Genomic DNA, 14,652 nt, shown 5'->3' on the forward strand with positions numbered 1-14,652 from the left:
TATGTTTGTCTCTGTGTGTGTCTGTGTGTGTGTGTCTCTGCGAGTGTCTCTATGTGTCTCTATTTATGTGTGTGGGTGTGTGTCTTTGGCAAAAAACAACCCCCTACCTTCCCCGTGGTACCGGACGGGCAACGTTTGAGTCTGTGGGTCCCTGTTTGAGTCTGTGGGTCTATGTGTGAGTCAATGGAACAACGTGGTCACGATCATTTCCACCTCATTATTGTCTAGTAAGCTGTGTGCACGCACGATGTTCACTCGTGTGAGCATTTCATAGAATCAACGATATTTCAGCACTCAGCGAGAGAGTTGGATATGCGATGTGGTAAGTGCATCCTCTGTTGAACTCAAGAAATGTTTAAACAATCCTTAATAAAGGTGTTTTGGGTTAGATCGTGTAAATATAAATGCGTCATTAAACCCGCCTACACCCGACACAGCCCAATCAGTCAGGGTTGTGTCATGTAAACACATTGTGACAATTGGTTACTTAGTTCAGCACTGACCGGTGTGTGTGTTTGAAAGTAAACCCACTACAACATTTACAATCAGAGAAGGGTTTGTCACATAAGCAAAACATGACCAATTAATTAGGTTTTTACCCTTTCAACTGATAGAAAAACTGACACCTTTATACAAGGCATCATGTTTGCAATAACCACAACACAAGCAGTGTAAATGCTTACCCTGAGCTCTCAATACTCTGATGGTGCGCTGTTTTTGAGTTGTACGCCTTTTGGCGTCATCTGATCCAACACCAATGGAGACTAGGCTCTAAGAAAAGCTGTCTCGGGTGTGGACCAATCAACTTCAAGGATAGTGCATATCATTATCATCATCGGAGTTGTTTCTTTTTGTTTGCATTTTGACTGCTTGTGTTGTGGTTATTGCAAACATGATGCCTTGTATAAAGGTGTAAGTTTTTCTACCAGTTAAAAGGGTAAAAACCTATTACTATATTTTGCTACTTGAGCATGTTTTGTTAGGTGACAAATATCCTGTCGCTTACACATTCGTATAGTAAGAGGAAATGCTAATTATATATATTTTTTAAACGATGCTGTGTTGTATTTTACGATTTCCAATATAACTCTAATCAATAATTTTAATCAATGAATTAATAATAGCAAAAATAAAGCCGGTCTCTAACCTCTTGAGGTTTGAGTTCTGCCCACGTACACGTAGCTGATCCTGAAGCCCCGTCCTGGAGGAAATGCAGGGAGAGAGACAAACGCAGGGCGTTAAGAAGCAATTGGAGTTCAACTCCGGTAATACAGAGACGCCGTCTACTTACGAACATTCGATTTCGGAAATATCAGAGATATGAACAAACCCCGGTCCGTATGTCCATTTGCCCGTTCGGACCGAGAGTTGTAAGTCCAACCGCCACCAATAGATGGCGGTGGTGGCATCTACATCTGTAGAACGTGAAGAACCAGTGGCATCTACATCTACAGAACGTGAAGAACCAGTGGCATCTACATCTAAAGAACGTGAAGAACCAGTGGCATCTACATCTACAGAACGTGAAGAACCAGTGGCATCTACATCTACAGAACGTGAAGAACCAGTGGCATCTACATCTACAGAACGTGAAGAACCAGTGGCATCTACATCTGCAGAACATGAAGTACCAGTGGCATCTACATCTGTAGAACATGAAGAACCAGTGGCATCTATATCTGCAGAACATGAAGAACCAGTGGCATCTACATCTCAGAACGTGAAGAACCAGTGTCATCTACATCTGCAGAACACGAAGAACCAGTGGCATCTACAGAACGTGAAGAACCAATGTCATCTACAGAACATGAAGAATCAGTAGCATCTACATCTGCAGAACGTGAAGAACCAGTGGCATCTACATCCGCAGAACGTGAAGAACCAGTGGCATCAACATCTACAGAACGTGAAGAACCAGTGGCATCTACATCTACAGAACGTGAAGAACCAGTGGAATCTACATCTGCAGAACGTGAAGAACCAGTGGCATCTACATCTGCAGAACGTGAAGAACCAGTTGCATTTACATCTGCAGAACATGAAGAACCAGTGGCATCTACATCTACAGAACATGAAAAACCAGTGGCATCTACATCTACAGAACGTGAAGAACCAGTGGCATCTACAGAACGTGAAGAACCAGTGGCATCTACATCTCAGAACGTGAAGAACCAGTGGCATCTACATCTACAGAACGTGAAGAACCAGTGGCATCTACATCTACAGAACGTGAAGAACCAGTGGCATCTACGTCTACAGAACGTGAAGGACCAGTGGCATCTACAATTACAGAATGTGAAGAATCAGTGGCATCTACATCTCAGAACGTGAAGAACCAGTGGCATCTACATCTACAGAACGTGAAGAACCAGTGGCATCTACATCTACAGAACGTGAAGAACCAGTGGCATCTACGTCTACAGAACGTGAAGGACCAGTGGCATCTACAATTACAGAATGTGAAGAATCAGTGGCATCTACATCTACAGAACGTGAAGAACCAGTGGCATCTACATCTACAGAACGTGAAGAACCAGTGGCATCTACATCTGCAGAACGTGAAGAACCAGTGGCATCTACATCTGCGGGAGATGATACAACTTGAAAAGCCATTCCCCGTGTTTACTGTACATACTCTTTGGTTATTTCGGTAAAGTGACGTCGGTATAAATGTATTATATTTTATACCTAAGTGACTTTACCGAAAGAACCAAAGAGTAGGGATTCCTGCAGTCAGGAAAGCTTTACTGTACATGTTGTACAACATGGTTGGAATCGACAGGAGTAAATTTGCACTCACAAACAAATCGACTTCTGGAACTTAACTCTGTCGTAAGTAGAGGAGTTCGCATACATGGAAAATAAGAACAGGTTGTACCCTTTCTGGCAGTATTTAAACAGGAGTTGTGTTAAAATGTTCAACCACCAAATAGATGATACCTTTTGCAATAAATCAAGTTACGGCATTAACCACACACATGTGGTGAGCATGCAAACAACACATGCTCTGATGATAATAATTTCACATGTCATTGTTTTTTAAACTTCTTTATGGCCGAGTCTCACCACTACCAGTAACGGACCAAAGACTAACGCCAAAAGACGAACAGTACAAAGACAATGCCACTCGTATTAGAGCATTTAGAAGTGTCTAGGGCCTACAAGAACCTTAATGCGGCCTTACACCACCATCGCCTCCCCCACCACCGCCACCACCACCACCACCGCCATCACTGCCATCACCACCACCGCCATCACCATCACTGCCACCACCATCACCACCACCGCCATCACCATCACTGCCATCACCACCACCGCCATCACCATCACTGCCACCACCATCACCACCACCGCCATCACCATCACTGCCATCACCACCACCGCCATCACCATCACTGCCACCACCACCACCATCACCACCACCGCCATCACCATCACTGCCACCACCACCATCGCCTCCACCACCATCGCCACCATCACCACCATCGCCACCATCACCATCACTGCCACCACTACCGCAGCCATCACCATCACCGCTACCACCACCGCCACCATCACCACCACCGCCATCACCATCACTGCCACCACTACCGCAGCCATCACCATCACCGCTACCATCACCACCACCGCCACCATCACCGCCATCACCATCACCGCCACCACCCCCACCATCACCACCACCGCCACCATCGCCACCATTACCACCACCACCATCACTGCCACCACCATCACCACCACCACCGCCATCACCATCACTGCCACCACCACCATCGCCTCCACCACCATCGCCACCATCACCACCACCATCACCGCTACCATCACCACCGCCGCCACCACCATCACCGCCGCCATCACCACCACCATCACCACCACCATCGCCACCATCACCACCACCATCACCACCACCATCACCACCACCATCACCACCACCACTAAGTTACCCTCCAGGGGCCCCGTGGAGTTGAGCACCAGGGTGAGGCTCTGCCCCGTCGACTTGAGGCTGTAGGGCGGTACGGAGCCACGCCCCGTGCCACACAGCACGGCCAGGGACTCTGGGTCACCGCTACCGCTGCCGGGGTCACCGTCCAGCACGGTGAGGCTCTCGTTCAGGCACGACGAGTCGTTGATGAGGCTGTTGGAGGGCAGTCGGAGGAGAGATCGTACGGTTACTGCTAGTCACAGGAGAACGGTTATGGCAGTGCTGCGCTACCGATCTCGGCGACCCGAGTTCGATTGCTGAGGGGTGTCAAAGGGGAGTAGGAGAGGAGAGTGGGGATTGAGGATGAAGCGGTGGGTGAGCCAATGGTGGAGACGATAGGGTGGAGTGGTGTTCCTTCTTTATGGATTTTTGGTAAGCCATACAATCTGGGTGGTCTAGCAGCAGAGGGTTTTAAGGCAAACCGCTTGGTTGGTTCCATTAAAGATTCATACTCTTGGTTCTTTCGGTAAAGTCACGTAGGTAAAAAAAATGAAATAAAAATTAATAAAAAATAAAACAATAAAATCACAACGTTTCGGAGGCAACACAAGTCTCCGTCATCAGGTGGGACCGTCACAGCCAGATTTAAGAGCTTGCATCTTGAATCCCTGCCTCACTTGATGCAGCAAATCTGGCTGTGACGGTCCCACCTGATGACGGAGACTTGTGTTGCCTCCGAAACGTCGTGATTTTATTGTTTTATTATTTTTATTAATTTTTATTTCATTTTTTAACCTACGTGACTTTACCGAAAAAACTAACAATATGAATCCTTGCAGTCACGAAAGCTTCAAATCTAGAATCGATTAAAGATGTCGAATCAGTGATGATGTTGTTGGTTTTCGTAACCAGGCAGTTGGTAGGATCTCTATTGATCATGGTATAGCTGCCATCATTAAGTAGGTCCTGAATGTTGTTATTGTATGTGGCTTTGTTCAAGATGACAGTGGCATTGCCCTTGTCGGCTGAGAGGATGACGATGTCACCTCTCTTTTTTAGTTGAGAGAGTTCAAGGCGCTCATTCTTGCTGCGTTTACACCCCGAATGTTCGTCCACTTGCTGTGATCGCCCCGTTGTTGGGGCTGTGAGAAAATGCCATCATCACTGCCACCACCACCAACAACAACAACAGCCATTCGCCACTAAGTTGCGGTGATCTCACCACGATGCTTGTGCCAGGCTATGTGCACATTGAGGCCACGTGAAGTGTCAAACGCCCGCGGCAGGAGGTCACGGGGCAGGCCCAGGTGCCACGGGTCGACAAAGATGACTGGACGATGCGCCACCTGTGCCCCTACTGAGCCAACTTGCTGTGCTTTAGCCACCCGGCGCTCCGCTCGTTGTTGTGAGCGTCGCTCCTCCGCCCTCCATTGTTGTTGGAGGGCGACTGCCTCCAACTGCCCAGTAGCGTCCTTCACGAGCCTCCTCCACAGAGGCCGATCTTGACACCGCTGGTACCAGTCATCAGCAAGTCCACTCAGCTCCATATCCTCTTGTTCTACATTACTCCATCTCTTCTGTAGCCCGTGCCACACCTGTTTAGCCCCCTCTGTCCAGCCGAACAAAAGCTGTCTGGGCATGCGGTGGCTGGGCATGCGGGCTACACTACCCAGCCAACACTGCCTTGCCTGCTGGAGGAGCTCACCAATGGGACTTTGTCCAGATCTTTCAAGGATTTGTGAGTTCCTCACACAAACCAGCCTGGTTAAACCGAGTATGGATCGTAGGAAAGACAGCCTAAAAGTTTCTAACCAGCAAAGATGTTACATTAGGGGGGTCCACGTTTCGCAAGTGAAGAGAAGGGAGGGCATGACTGTGGCCGAGAAGACCTGAAGCTTTGTGTGGAGCGACAGACCAGGTAGCTTCCACGTAGTGTTACTCTCGACTGATTCGGAGTGAGACCTCTGCTGTCAAACTGGTCATGAGCACACTGCCCAGGTAAGTGGGAAACTCTCCACTCTCTCCACAACTGCCCCATCACCGATTGGGAGTTGTGGGGGTGGAGTGTCCGATGGTACAAAATACCCAGGCAGGTGCTTAGTTTTGGTGGGGCTGATGGTAAGGCCCCACCTCTTAGTGGCATGCTCCAGGTTCAACAGCAGCACCTCCAATGTTTCCTCTAAGAGAACAGCAATTACCAGAACATCAGCATACATAACATTCTTGAACTATTGGGATTCATCCCTTGACCGCACCCGGGCATCGATCAGCCTCCCATTGTATCTGTACCATATGGAAATTACTCTGGTACAACCAACGAAGGCTTCACAAACTACGTGGTCGAAATATATGTTAAAAATGTAGGAACCAGAGGACATCCCTATCGCACCCCAAGGTGAAAAGGGAATGGCTCCATCTCCTGGCCATGTAGTTTTACCCGAGCCCACTGACCATCATGAAGGTCCTTAATGATTTTGAACAGCGAGTCAAGGATTCTGAAAGCACGAACAGCAACTCAGAGCCCATGCCTGCTAATGGTATCATAGGCCTTGACCAGGTCAATAAAGCAGAGATGTAGGTCTTGTGGGAAATCCCTTCACCTCTGGTGTAGCAGACGGACAGAAAATATGGCATCTGTGCAGGACCGCCCTTATCTGAAACCGCATTGGGGCTCCGCAAGCCTCTCCTCAGCTTGCCTGGCAAGGCGATGTTGAATAATCCTTGCCAGGACCTTTCCCGGCCTCACACTGAGGAGTGAGATGCCCCTGTAGTTGTTACAGTCTGTGCGGTCCCCCTTCTTAAAGAGGGGGACCACCAGGGCATCCTTCCAATCCTGAGGAACCCGTCCAGTGGTCCAGACTGTTGTTATGATGTCATGTAGGGCAGTCTGTGCACAACCGCCACCCTCCCTCAGCATTTCGCTTGGGAGATCATCTCTGCCCGGTGCCTTTCCTGGTCTCAGACTCTGGATCCCCTTCAGCACTTCCTCAACAGATGGCACCTCAGCCAGCCACTCACAGGGGGTGACTACTTCTTCTTCTAATATTTGAGACACCACCACCACCACCACCACCCCTTCCACCCCCGCCTTAGTTGACTGAATACCTGAGCCACTCGACCTTGACCCTGACGACTTTCGGCGCCGTGGTGTGGATCGCAAACACGTGGCTCACGGCGCGGTCGACCGGCACGTACTCGGCGGATGCGACGGTGCCGCTGCCATTGGAGAAGTCGCTCCGACCTAGCAGGGAGGGGGGAGGGGGGAGGGGGAAGGGGGGGGGGACGCCATATTGTTTTGGTACCACTGAAACCACCTTTCTGTTGTGGTGGTGGGCACGTGACGCGTGATGCGAGTTCGTGGGAGACGTTGTTTGGAGGCCTCATGTGGTCACGTGGTGAAGTCTCAGTGTGGTCACGTGGTGAAGTCTCAGTGTGGTCACGTGGTGAAGTCTCATTGTGGTCACGTGGTGAAGTCTCATCGTGGGCACGTGGTGAAGTCTCATTGTGGGCACGTGGTGAAGTCTCATCGTGGTCACGTGGTGAAGTTTCATTGTGGTCACGTGGTGAAGTCTCATTGTGGGCACGTGGTGAAGTCTCATTGTGGGCACGTGGTGAAGTCTCATCGTGGTCACGTGGTGAAGTCTCATTGTGGGCACGTGGTGAAGTCTCATTGTGGTCACGTGGTGAAGTCTCATTGTGGTCACGTGGTGAAGTCTCATTGTGGTCACGTGGTGAAGTCTCATTGTGGTCACGTGGTGAAGTTTCATTGTGGTCACGTGGTGAAGTCTCATTGTGGTCACGTGGTGAAGTCTCATTGTGGGCACGTGGTGAAGTCTCATTGTGGTCACGTGGTGAAGTTTCATTGTGGTCACGTGGTGAAGTCTCATCGTGGTCACGTGGTGAAGTCTCATTGTGGGCACGTGGTGAAGTCTCATTGTGGGCACGTGGTGAAGTCTCATTGTGGGCACGTGGTGAAGTCTCATTGTGGTCACGTGGTGAAGTCTCATTGTGGGCACGTGGTGAAGTCTCATTGTGGGCACGTGGTGAAGTCTCATTGTGGTCACGTGGTGAAGTCTCATTGTGGGCACGTGGTGAAGCCTCATTGTGGGCATGTGGTGATGTCTCATTGTGGTCACGTGGTGAAGTCTCATTGTGGGCACGTGGTGAAGTCTCATCGTGGTCACGTGGTGAAGTCTCATTGTGGTCACGTGGTGAAGTCTCATTGTGGTCACGTGGTGAGGTCTCAGTGTGGGCACGTGGTGAAGTCTCATTGTGGTCACGTGGTGAAGTCTCATTGTGGTCATGTGGTGAAGTCTCATTGTGGTCACGTGGTGAAGTCTCATTGTGGGCACGTGGTGAAGTCTCATTGTGGGCACGTGGTGAAAAGTCTCATCGTGGTCACGTGGTGAAGTCTCATTGTGGTCACGTGGTGAAGTCTCATTGTGGTCACGTGGTGAGGTCTCAGTGTGGGCACGTGGTGAAGTCTCATTGTGGTCACGTGGTGAAGTCTCATTGTGGTCACGTGGTGAAGTCTCATTGTGGTCACGTGGTGAAGTCTCATTGTGGGCACGTGGTGAAGTCTCATTGTGGTCACGTGGTGAAGTCTCATCGTGGTCACGTGGTGAGGCCTCATTGTGGTCACGTGGTAAAAAGCCTCATTGCGAGCACGTGATGTGCACGAGCCGGTGTGCATGTGTAGTGGTGGTGTTGACGTGCGCCGACTGTGACAGTGATGGATCACGGGGCGGCGCGGGGTGCGGGGTTGGGCACGCGTTGTGGGCGTGGTGTGGACGCGCGCGCCGGGAGGGACAGATGACGGGGCGGCGCGGCGTGGGTGGTGAGGCACGCTGAGATGTGGGAAAACAGGATCGTAGCCAGCGCCCAGTGATTGGTCGAATAAGATGGGTGCTCGCAGCGACGTCCGCAGGTGGGGTATAAAGGGGGACGCGCGAGAGCACTCGGGGAGAAGTTACCCAGTTGAAGACCAGAAGACGGAGCTGAAGACCTAGTGCCCCGAGACCCCTAGTCCCGCCGTCCTTGTAGGGACCGGGGCCCTGTGTGGCTCGGAGGCGAGACTGTGGGACCCAGGGTCCGACGCCCACGTGGGTCGGGCTGGGGACCCACAGTCAAGACGGACACCCCGGGCAGGGAGTGTCCCGAGTAGCTCAGTGGGCGTTAGTCGCCAGGGTAGCTAGGTGGGTGTTGGTCACCCGAGTAGCTCAGGGGCGTTAGTCGCCGAGTAGCTAAGTGGGTGTTGGTCACCCGAGTAGCTCAGTGGGCGTTAGTCGCCGAGTAGCTAAGTGGGTGTTGGTCACCCGAGTAGCTCAGTGGGCGTTAGTCGCCAGGGTAGCTAAGTGGGTGTTTGTCACCCAAGATACTAAGTGGGTGTTTGTCACCCGAGATACTAAGTGGGTGTTTGTCACCCGAGATACAAAGTAGGTGTTAGTCACCTGTGAACGAGTTTTGTAAAATAAAGAGTGTGTTACCCGTGAAGTCGTCTCCCGCCGAGTTACTACATTACAACTGGCGTCAGAAGTAAACCTGTCTTCAAGAAGTATGGACACGAGGAAGACTACCCGTACCCACGAGCGAGGTCGGGACGACGACGGCGTACCGGGGACACCAACCTCGGGAGGAGAGGACGAGGAGTTGCCGCCGATGCAGCACTTCGCGGTGATGGCCGACGCTCCGCTCGCCTTCGACACCAGCCTCCAAGACGCGCACTCCCGGTTGGCGGAGTTGCTACTCGCCGCCGCCGCTGTCTTGGCGGACATCTCCGTTCCGGCGAGCGGAAAAACGGCTGCGGGGTTGGTGGAGAAAGCGACGTTGGAGGGATCCCGCCAAAAGGCGCTTCGCGCCAAAAGTCTGGAAGTTGCCGCCGTTTTTGAGGGGCCGCCATCGATTGGCCGGGAAACACGGACACCACGTGGCCGGAGACCTCCGCTCAGCGCAGCCCACGTCATCAGCGCGCGCCGGAGCTCTCCATTTTGCGCCTGACAACCGAGCCGACATTTTACACAACTACAGCGGAGCGCGGGAAAATCTCTCCGACGTCGACGACGATCGGGTCCTCCAGCAAAGATTGCCCGCGCTGTCGGCGTTCAAGGCGGATGGGGGCGACTGGGGAGCCTTCCAACGAAGGTTCCTCGCTCATCAGGAAATGTCGGGGTGGTCCGACACCACTGCCCTGCGTGCGTTGCCAGCGATGCTCGACGACGACGCGCTTGCAGCCTTCACATCTGCTGCAAGGTCGTCCCGCTCTACGCTCCAGGCCGCACTACACCTGATGGCGAAGGTGTTCGGACCGCCCTCCACGTGTCGCCACCAGTTCTACGATCGGCGGAAGGTGGCTGGAGAAACGACGCTCGCCTATCGCACGGCACTGCTCGCCTTGGCGGACGCAGCTTTTCCCCGCATGGACAAGGAGGGGAAGGACGCCATGGTGACGGAGCAGCTGCTGGCGTTGGCCCACGAGTTGGGGGTCCCCATCAATGTGGCGGACGAAATGGATATCTGCTCCCTGGCGATCGCCACGAGCATTCACGCGTACGAGGTCCTCAAACGCAAGCCGGGGGTCGTCTGCAAATGGGCGGGGAACGCGGCACTGGCCGCCACGATCGCCGAACCTCAGCCAGCTGCGGATCAGGAGCAGGCCTTCGCTGCATCGCGTCCGGGGGAGTGGAGAACGGGAGGTCGTTCGCCCACACGTTCATCCCGCAAGCTGGAGCAACCGAAACCTACGACGTCCCTCGTCGTCTGCTACAACTGCGGCCTTCGGGGTCACGTCGCAGCCGGGTGCCGGGCCCCGCGTCAGCGCACCACAGGACCACGTCGGGACGACGACCAGGCCCACAAGTCATCCCAACAAAACCCGGCAAGTCGCGGCACCTCACACGTTCGGTCCACAAACACGGCACATTCGGGTCGCCGCTTGGCGGTGGGGGGTTCGCGGCTGGGTGCCGGGGGTTCACTTCGGCGAGGGGGGTCCGTACACGGCCCGCAAGCAGTCGAGTGGTCCGAATTGGCCCACAGGATCGTGGCTGCGTCGGCCGGGTCGTCCGTGGTAACGGGGTTTATTGACGGGGTTGAGGTCCGGGTGCTTGTGGACACGGGTGCGTCGGCCACCATCATCTCGGACCTTATTTATAACATTCTTCCCGTCCAAAGTAGACCCCTTCTGCCAGTAGACGTGCCATTTTATGCGGCGAATGGGGGATCCCTGGGGATCATCGGCCAGATTCGGGCGACTATTTGCATTGGTGACATCAAATTGGCGGGCCCTATTTTGGTATCATAATCGCTGGCCGTTCCCTGTTTGCTAGGTACGGACTTTTTGTCCAAAATGCCCATCAAAATTCTTATAGATCAGGCCTGCATTGAGCTTCCGTCAGGTCGGCGGGTTGCGTTCTTGACGAGCCCTACCAAAATACGCACGGTTTGTGCGACGGTGCAGGCGCTGGCAACTCACACTGTACGGGTGCCCCCGGGATCGCAAATGTTAGTACCCCTTCGGTTGAGGAAGCCACTCGAGGTGGGTGCGGAGGCACAGGGGGTGCTGTTGGGGCCGTCTAACAGGGCCAGAAGGGGCCTCGACTTAGCGGTTGCTCAAACCATGGTGAGAGGGGACAGTGAGCCGTTCGTAATGGTCCTGAATACGGGGTCGCGGCCGGCCGTAATTGCGCAGGGAACGGTGCTGGCTCACGCCGCGCCGCTACCCGTTGAGGAACGGCTCGTGGCTCAAGCAGATTTCACTGTCAAGTCGCATCCTCCAAGTGATGAGGGGACTGAGTGGTTGGACTTGTTGTGTGCCGGTTCTGCTAACTTGTCCAAGGTGCAATTGGGAGCATTGAGGGGTTTGCTACTCGAGTTTGCTGACGTGTTCAGCAAACATAAGTACGATATCGGCTGCACTGACCTGTTGCGCCACCACATAGCTACAGGGGACGCGGCCCCTATTCGTCAGAATCCCTTCCGGCTCAGCCCAGCCGAGAAGGAGCATGTGCAATCGGCGGTTAATGATATGTTGGCGGCCGATATCATTTCGCCCTCTTCTAGTCCGTGGGGTGCTCCTATTGTCCTAGTAAAAAAACAAGACGGGTCCTTGCGGTTTTGTGTCGATTTCCGCCGCTTGAACAAAATCTCGATGGCGGTTGCGTATCCGCTCCCCAGGATGGATGAGTCGCTGGATGCCTTGGCGGGAGCACAGTTTTTTTCCACACTCGATCTGCTTTCCGGATTTTGGCAATTGCCACTCGATAACGAGTCTAAACCTAAAACCGCTTTCCGGACACCTGGTGGCCTATTTGAATTCAACCGTTTGCCCATGGGCTTACATTCCGCTCCCGCCACGTTCCAGAGACTCATGGAATTGGTTTTGTCGGGCCTCCAATGGGATACCTGTTTGATTTATCTCGACGATATCATCGTCTTCAGTCGGACTTTTGAGGAGCACCTCCAGCGACTGAGAGCGGTGTTCCTCAGGATGCGTTCCGCTAAGCTTAAATTTAAACCGGCTAAATGTTTTCTGCTTCGGGAATCGGTCAGGTATTTGGGCCATATCGTGAGTCGTTCAGGGATCTCGACGGACCCTGCTAAGACGCACTGCGTCAGCTCATGGCCAACGCCAACCTCGGTCACGGAGGTTCGCAGTTTCATTGGTTTCGCCTCCTATTACCGTCGTTTTGTCAAGCAATTTGCCACCATAGCCAGGCCCCTGCACGCTTTGATGGCTAAGGGTGTGCGGTTTCACTGGGGGGCGGAAGAGGAGGCTGCGTTCTGCTCCCTTCGTGACGCCTTGGTGCAGGCTCCCCCCTTGTGTTACCCCGATTTCACACAACCGTTTTTGCTTGACACAGATGCCAGCAACACGGGTATCGGGGGGGTGCTCTCACAGGTGGTCGGGGGGGTTGAACGGGTGGTCGCCTACGGTAGTAGAGTTCTTTCCCCCGCCGAACAACGCTATTGCGTAACTCGTCGTGAATTGTTAGCGATTGTGTTTTTTACACAGCAATTCAGGCCGTATCTTTACGGCCGTCATTTTACGGTCCGTACGGACCATGCGGCTCTACAATACGCTATGCGCGTGGCACAGCCATCGGGCCAATTGTCCCGATGGTTGGAGGTCCTTCAGTACTACCAATTCACGACGATTTACCGCAAGGGATTGCGACACTCAAATGCGGACGCCTTGTCGCGGTTGCCACCGTGCACGGACTGCACATGTTTGTTGGGATCGGCGCGGTGCAAACCCCCGGTCGTCGGCACCCCGGGAGTTGCGCTCGCCGCCACTGACACCCCGGGAGTCGACGCCCCCACGGGGAGGGATTCGCTGTTGTCGTTGCCCCTCATTGAGTGGGGCCGTCTCCAAATGTCCGACAGCTCCCTACTTACGCTACGTCGAAAAGTTGGCGCTCCCGAGGTAGGGGATGCGCGGGTCGGTTCCTGGGTGTGCAGACAGGGCCTTTTGATGAAGTGGGACAACATGTCCCGGCGTCACGTGCTCGTTGTGCCTGTTGCTATGCGGGGTAGGGTCGTTCTGGCAGCTCATGAACGGCTCATGCATCTGGGTTTTCACAAAACGCTCGCCCTAATCCAGCGAGACTATTATTGGCCGGGGATGGGTAACGACGTGGCGAATATTCTTAAGGGATGCGTAGGGTGCGCCAAAAGGAAACCGCCACCATTGGCAGCTAATCCACCGCTGCAATCCATTCAAGTTTCGCGCATAAACGAATTGGTTGCGTTGGACATCTTGGGGCCCTTTACTGCTACACCAAGGGGAAATAGGTTCCTGCTGGTTGGCGTAGAATACTTCACCCGATGGCCCATGGCATGGCCACTCGCCAACCAGTCGGCTGCAGCGGTGGCGGACGCCTTCGTCCAGGGTTATGTTTTGGACAAGGGCGCCCCCGAACGCTTGCTGACGGATCAAGGAAAGAATTTTTCGAGCGTTTTGTTGCGCGAGGTGTGCGACCTGTTGGGTACAAAGAAAGTGCGTACTTCCCCCTACCACCCGCAGACTGACGGGATGGTTGAGCGTCTGAACAGGACGATTACGTCTATGTTGTGCCAACAGGTCTGCGACGATCAGGTTGATTGGGACTTACAGGTGCCGGGGGTACTCGCGGCCTATCGAATGGCCCCTCATGTGGCGACGGGGTTTTCCCCATTATTTCTTATGTATGGTCGGGAGGCCGATCTGGCCATGGACGTCCAACTGGGGATTTCCCAGCCACGTGCAAAATCAAAATTGGCAGACCACATCAAATTTAATATCGCCAAATTGACTGAAGCGCGGGAGGCGGCGAGGTTGAATTCGCGGTCTCGGCAAATTGCGAACGAGAGATTGCATGGGCGGAGGGTGCATACGCATGATTGGAAACCAGGCGATAAGGCCTGGCTGCATTGTCCACATGCACCGTTGGCTACGTCCCCCAAGTTGTTGAGACCTTGGAGGGGACCGGTGGAAATTGTGCGGGTTGCACGACCCCAGAGTATACAGATTAAATGGGAAAAACGCCGTTGGTACGTGCACCCCTCCCGACTGAAGCCCTATGCGGCACCGTGTGACCCCGTTCTGTGCCGTAACGACCGGGCGTGTGATGTGACCGTCGACTCGGGGAGGGAGGTGTCGCAGGCTGATCCTCACGTGTCTCCACCTGACCCACCCCCAGGTGCCTCGGGCTTGACGGCTGCTGACCGTCGGGAGCCTGAACCCCGCGGCACGCACGGGT

General features: G+C 53.5%; 1 protein-coding gene across 2 annotated transcripts in view; it reads right to left on the bottom strand.

Annotated features, from left to right (window-relative positions):
- LOC144737946 (transmembrane protease serine 6-like) overlaps positions 1-14,652 on the bottom strand; it is an 85,322-nt gene that overhangs the window by 13,419 nt on the left and 57,251 nt on the right. The window contains exons 4-6 of one of the 2 annotated variants that reach the window (XM_078620850.1): positions 7,025-7,160; positions 3,942-4,132; positions 1,148-1,201 (exon numbers count right to left, since the gene is read on the bottom strand). The exons of the other annotated variant lie outside the window; for it this stretch is intronic. Of the exons in view, the coding sequence (XP_078476976.1) occupies positions 1,148-1,201; positions 3,942-4,132; positions 7,025-7,160 (381 nt within the window). The remainder of the gene's footprint in view (positions 1-1,147; positions 1,202-3,941; positions 4,133-7,024; positions 7,161-14,652) is intronic. 2 annotated transcript variants of the gene reach the window in all.

This window comes from Lampetra planeri, chromosome 76 (genome assembly GCF_965212315.1).
Source record: "Lampetra planeri chromosome 76, kcLamPlan1.2.h2, whole genome shotgun sequence".
Classification (NCBI taxonomy): domain Eukaryota; kingdom Metazoa; phylum Chordata; class Hyperoartia; order Petromyzontiformes; family Petromyzontidae; genus Lampetra; species Lampetra planeri.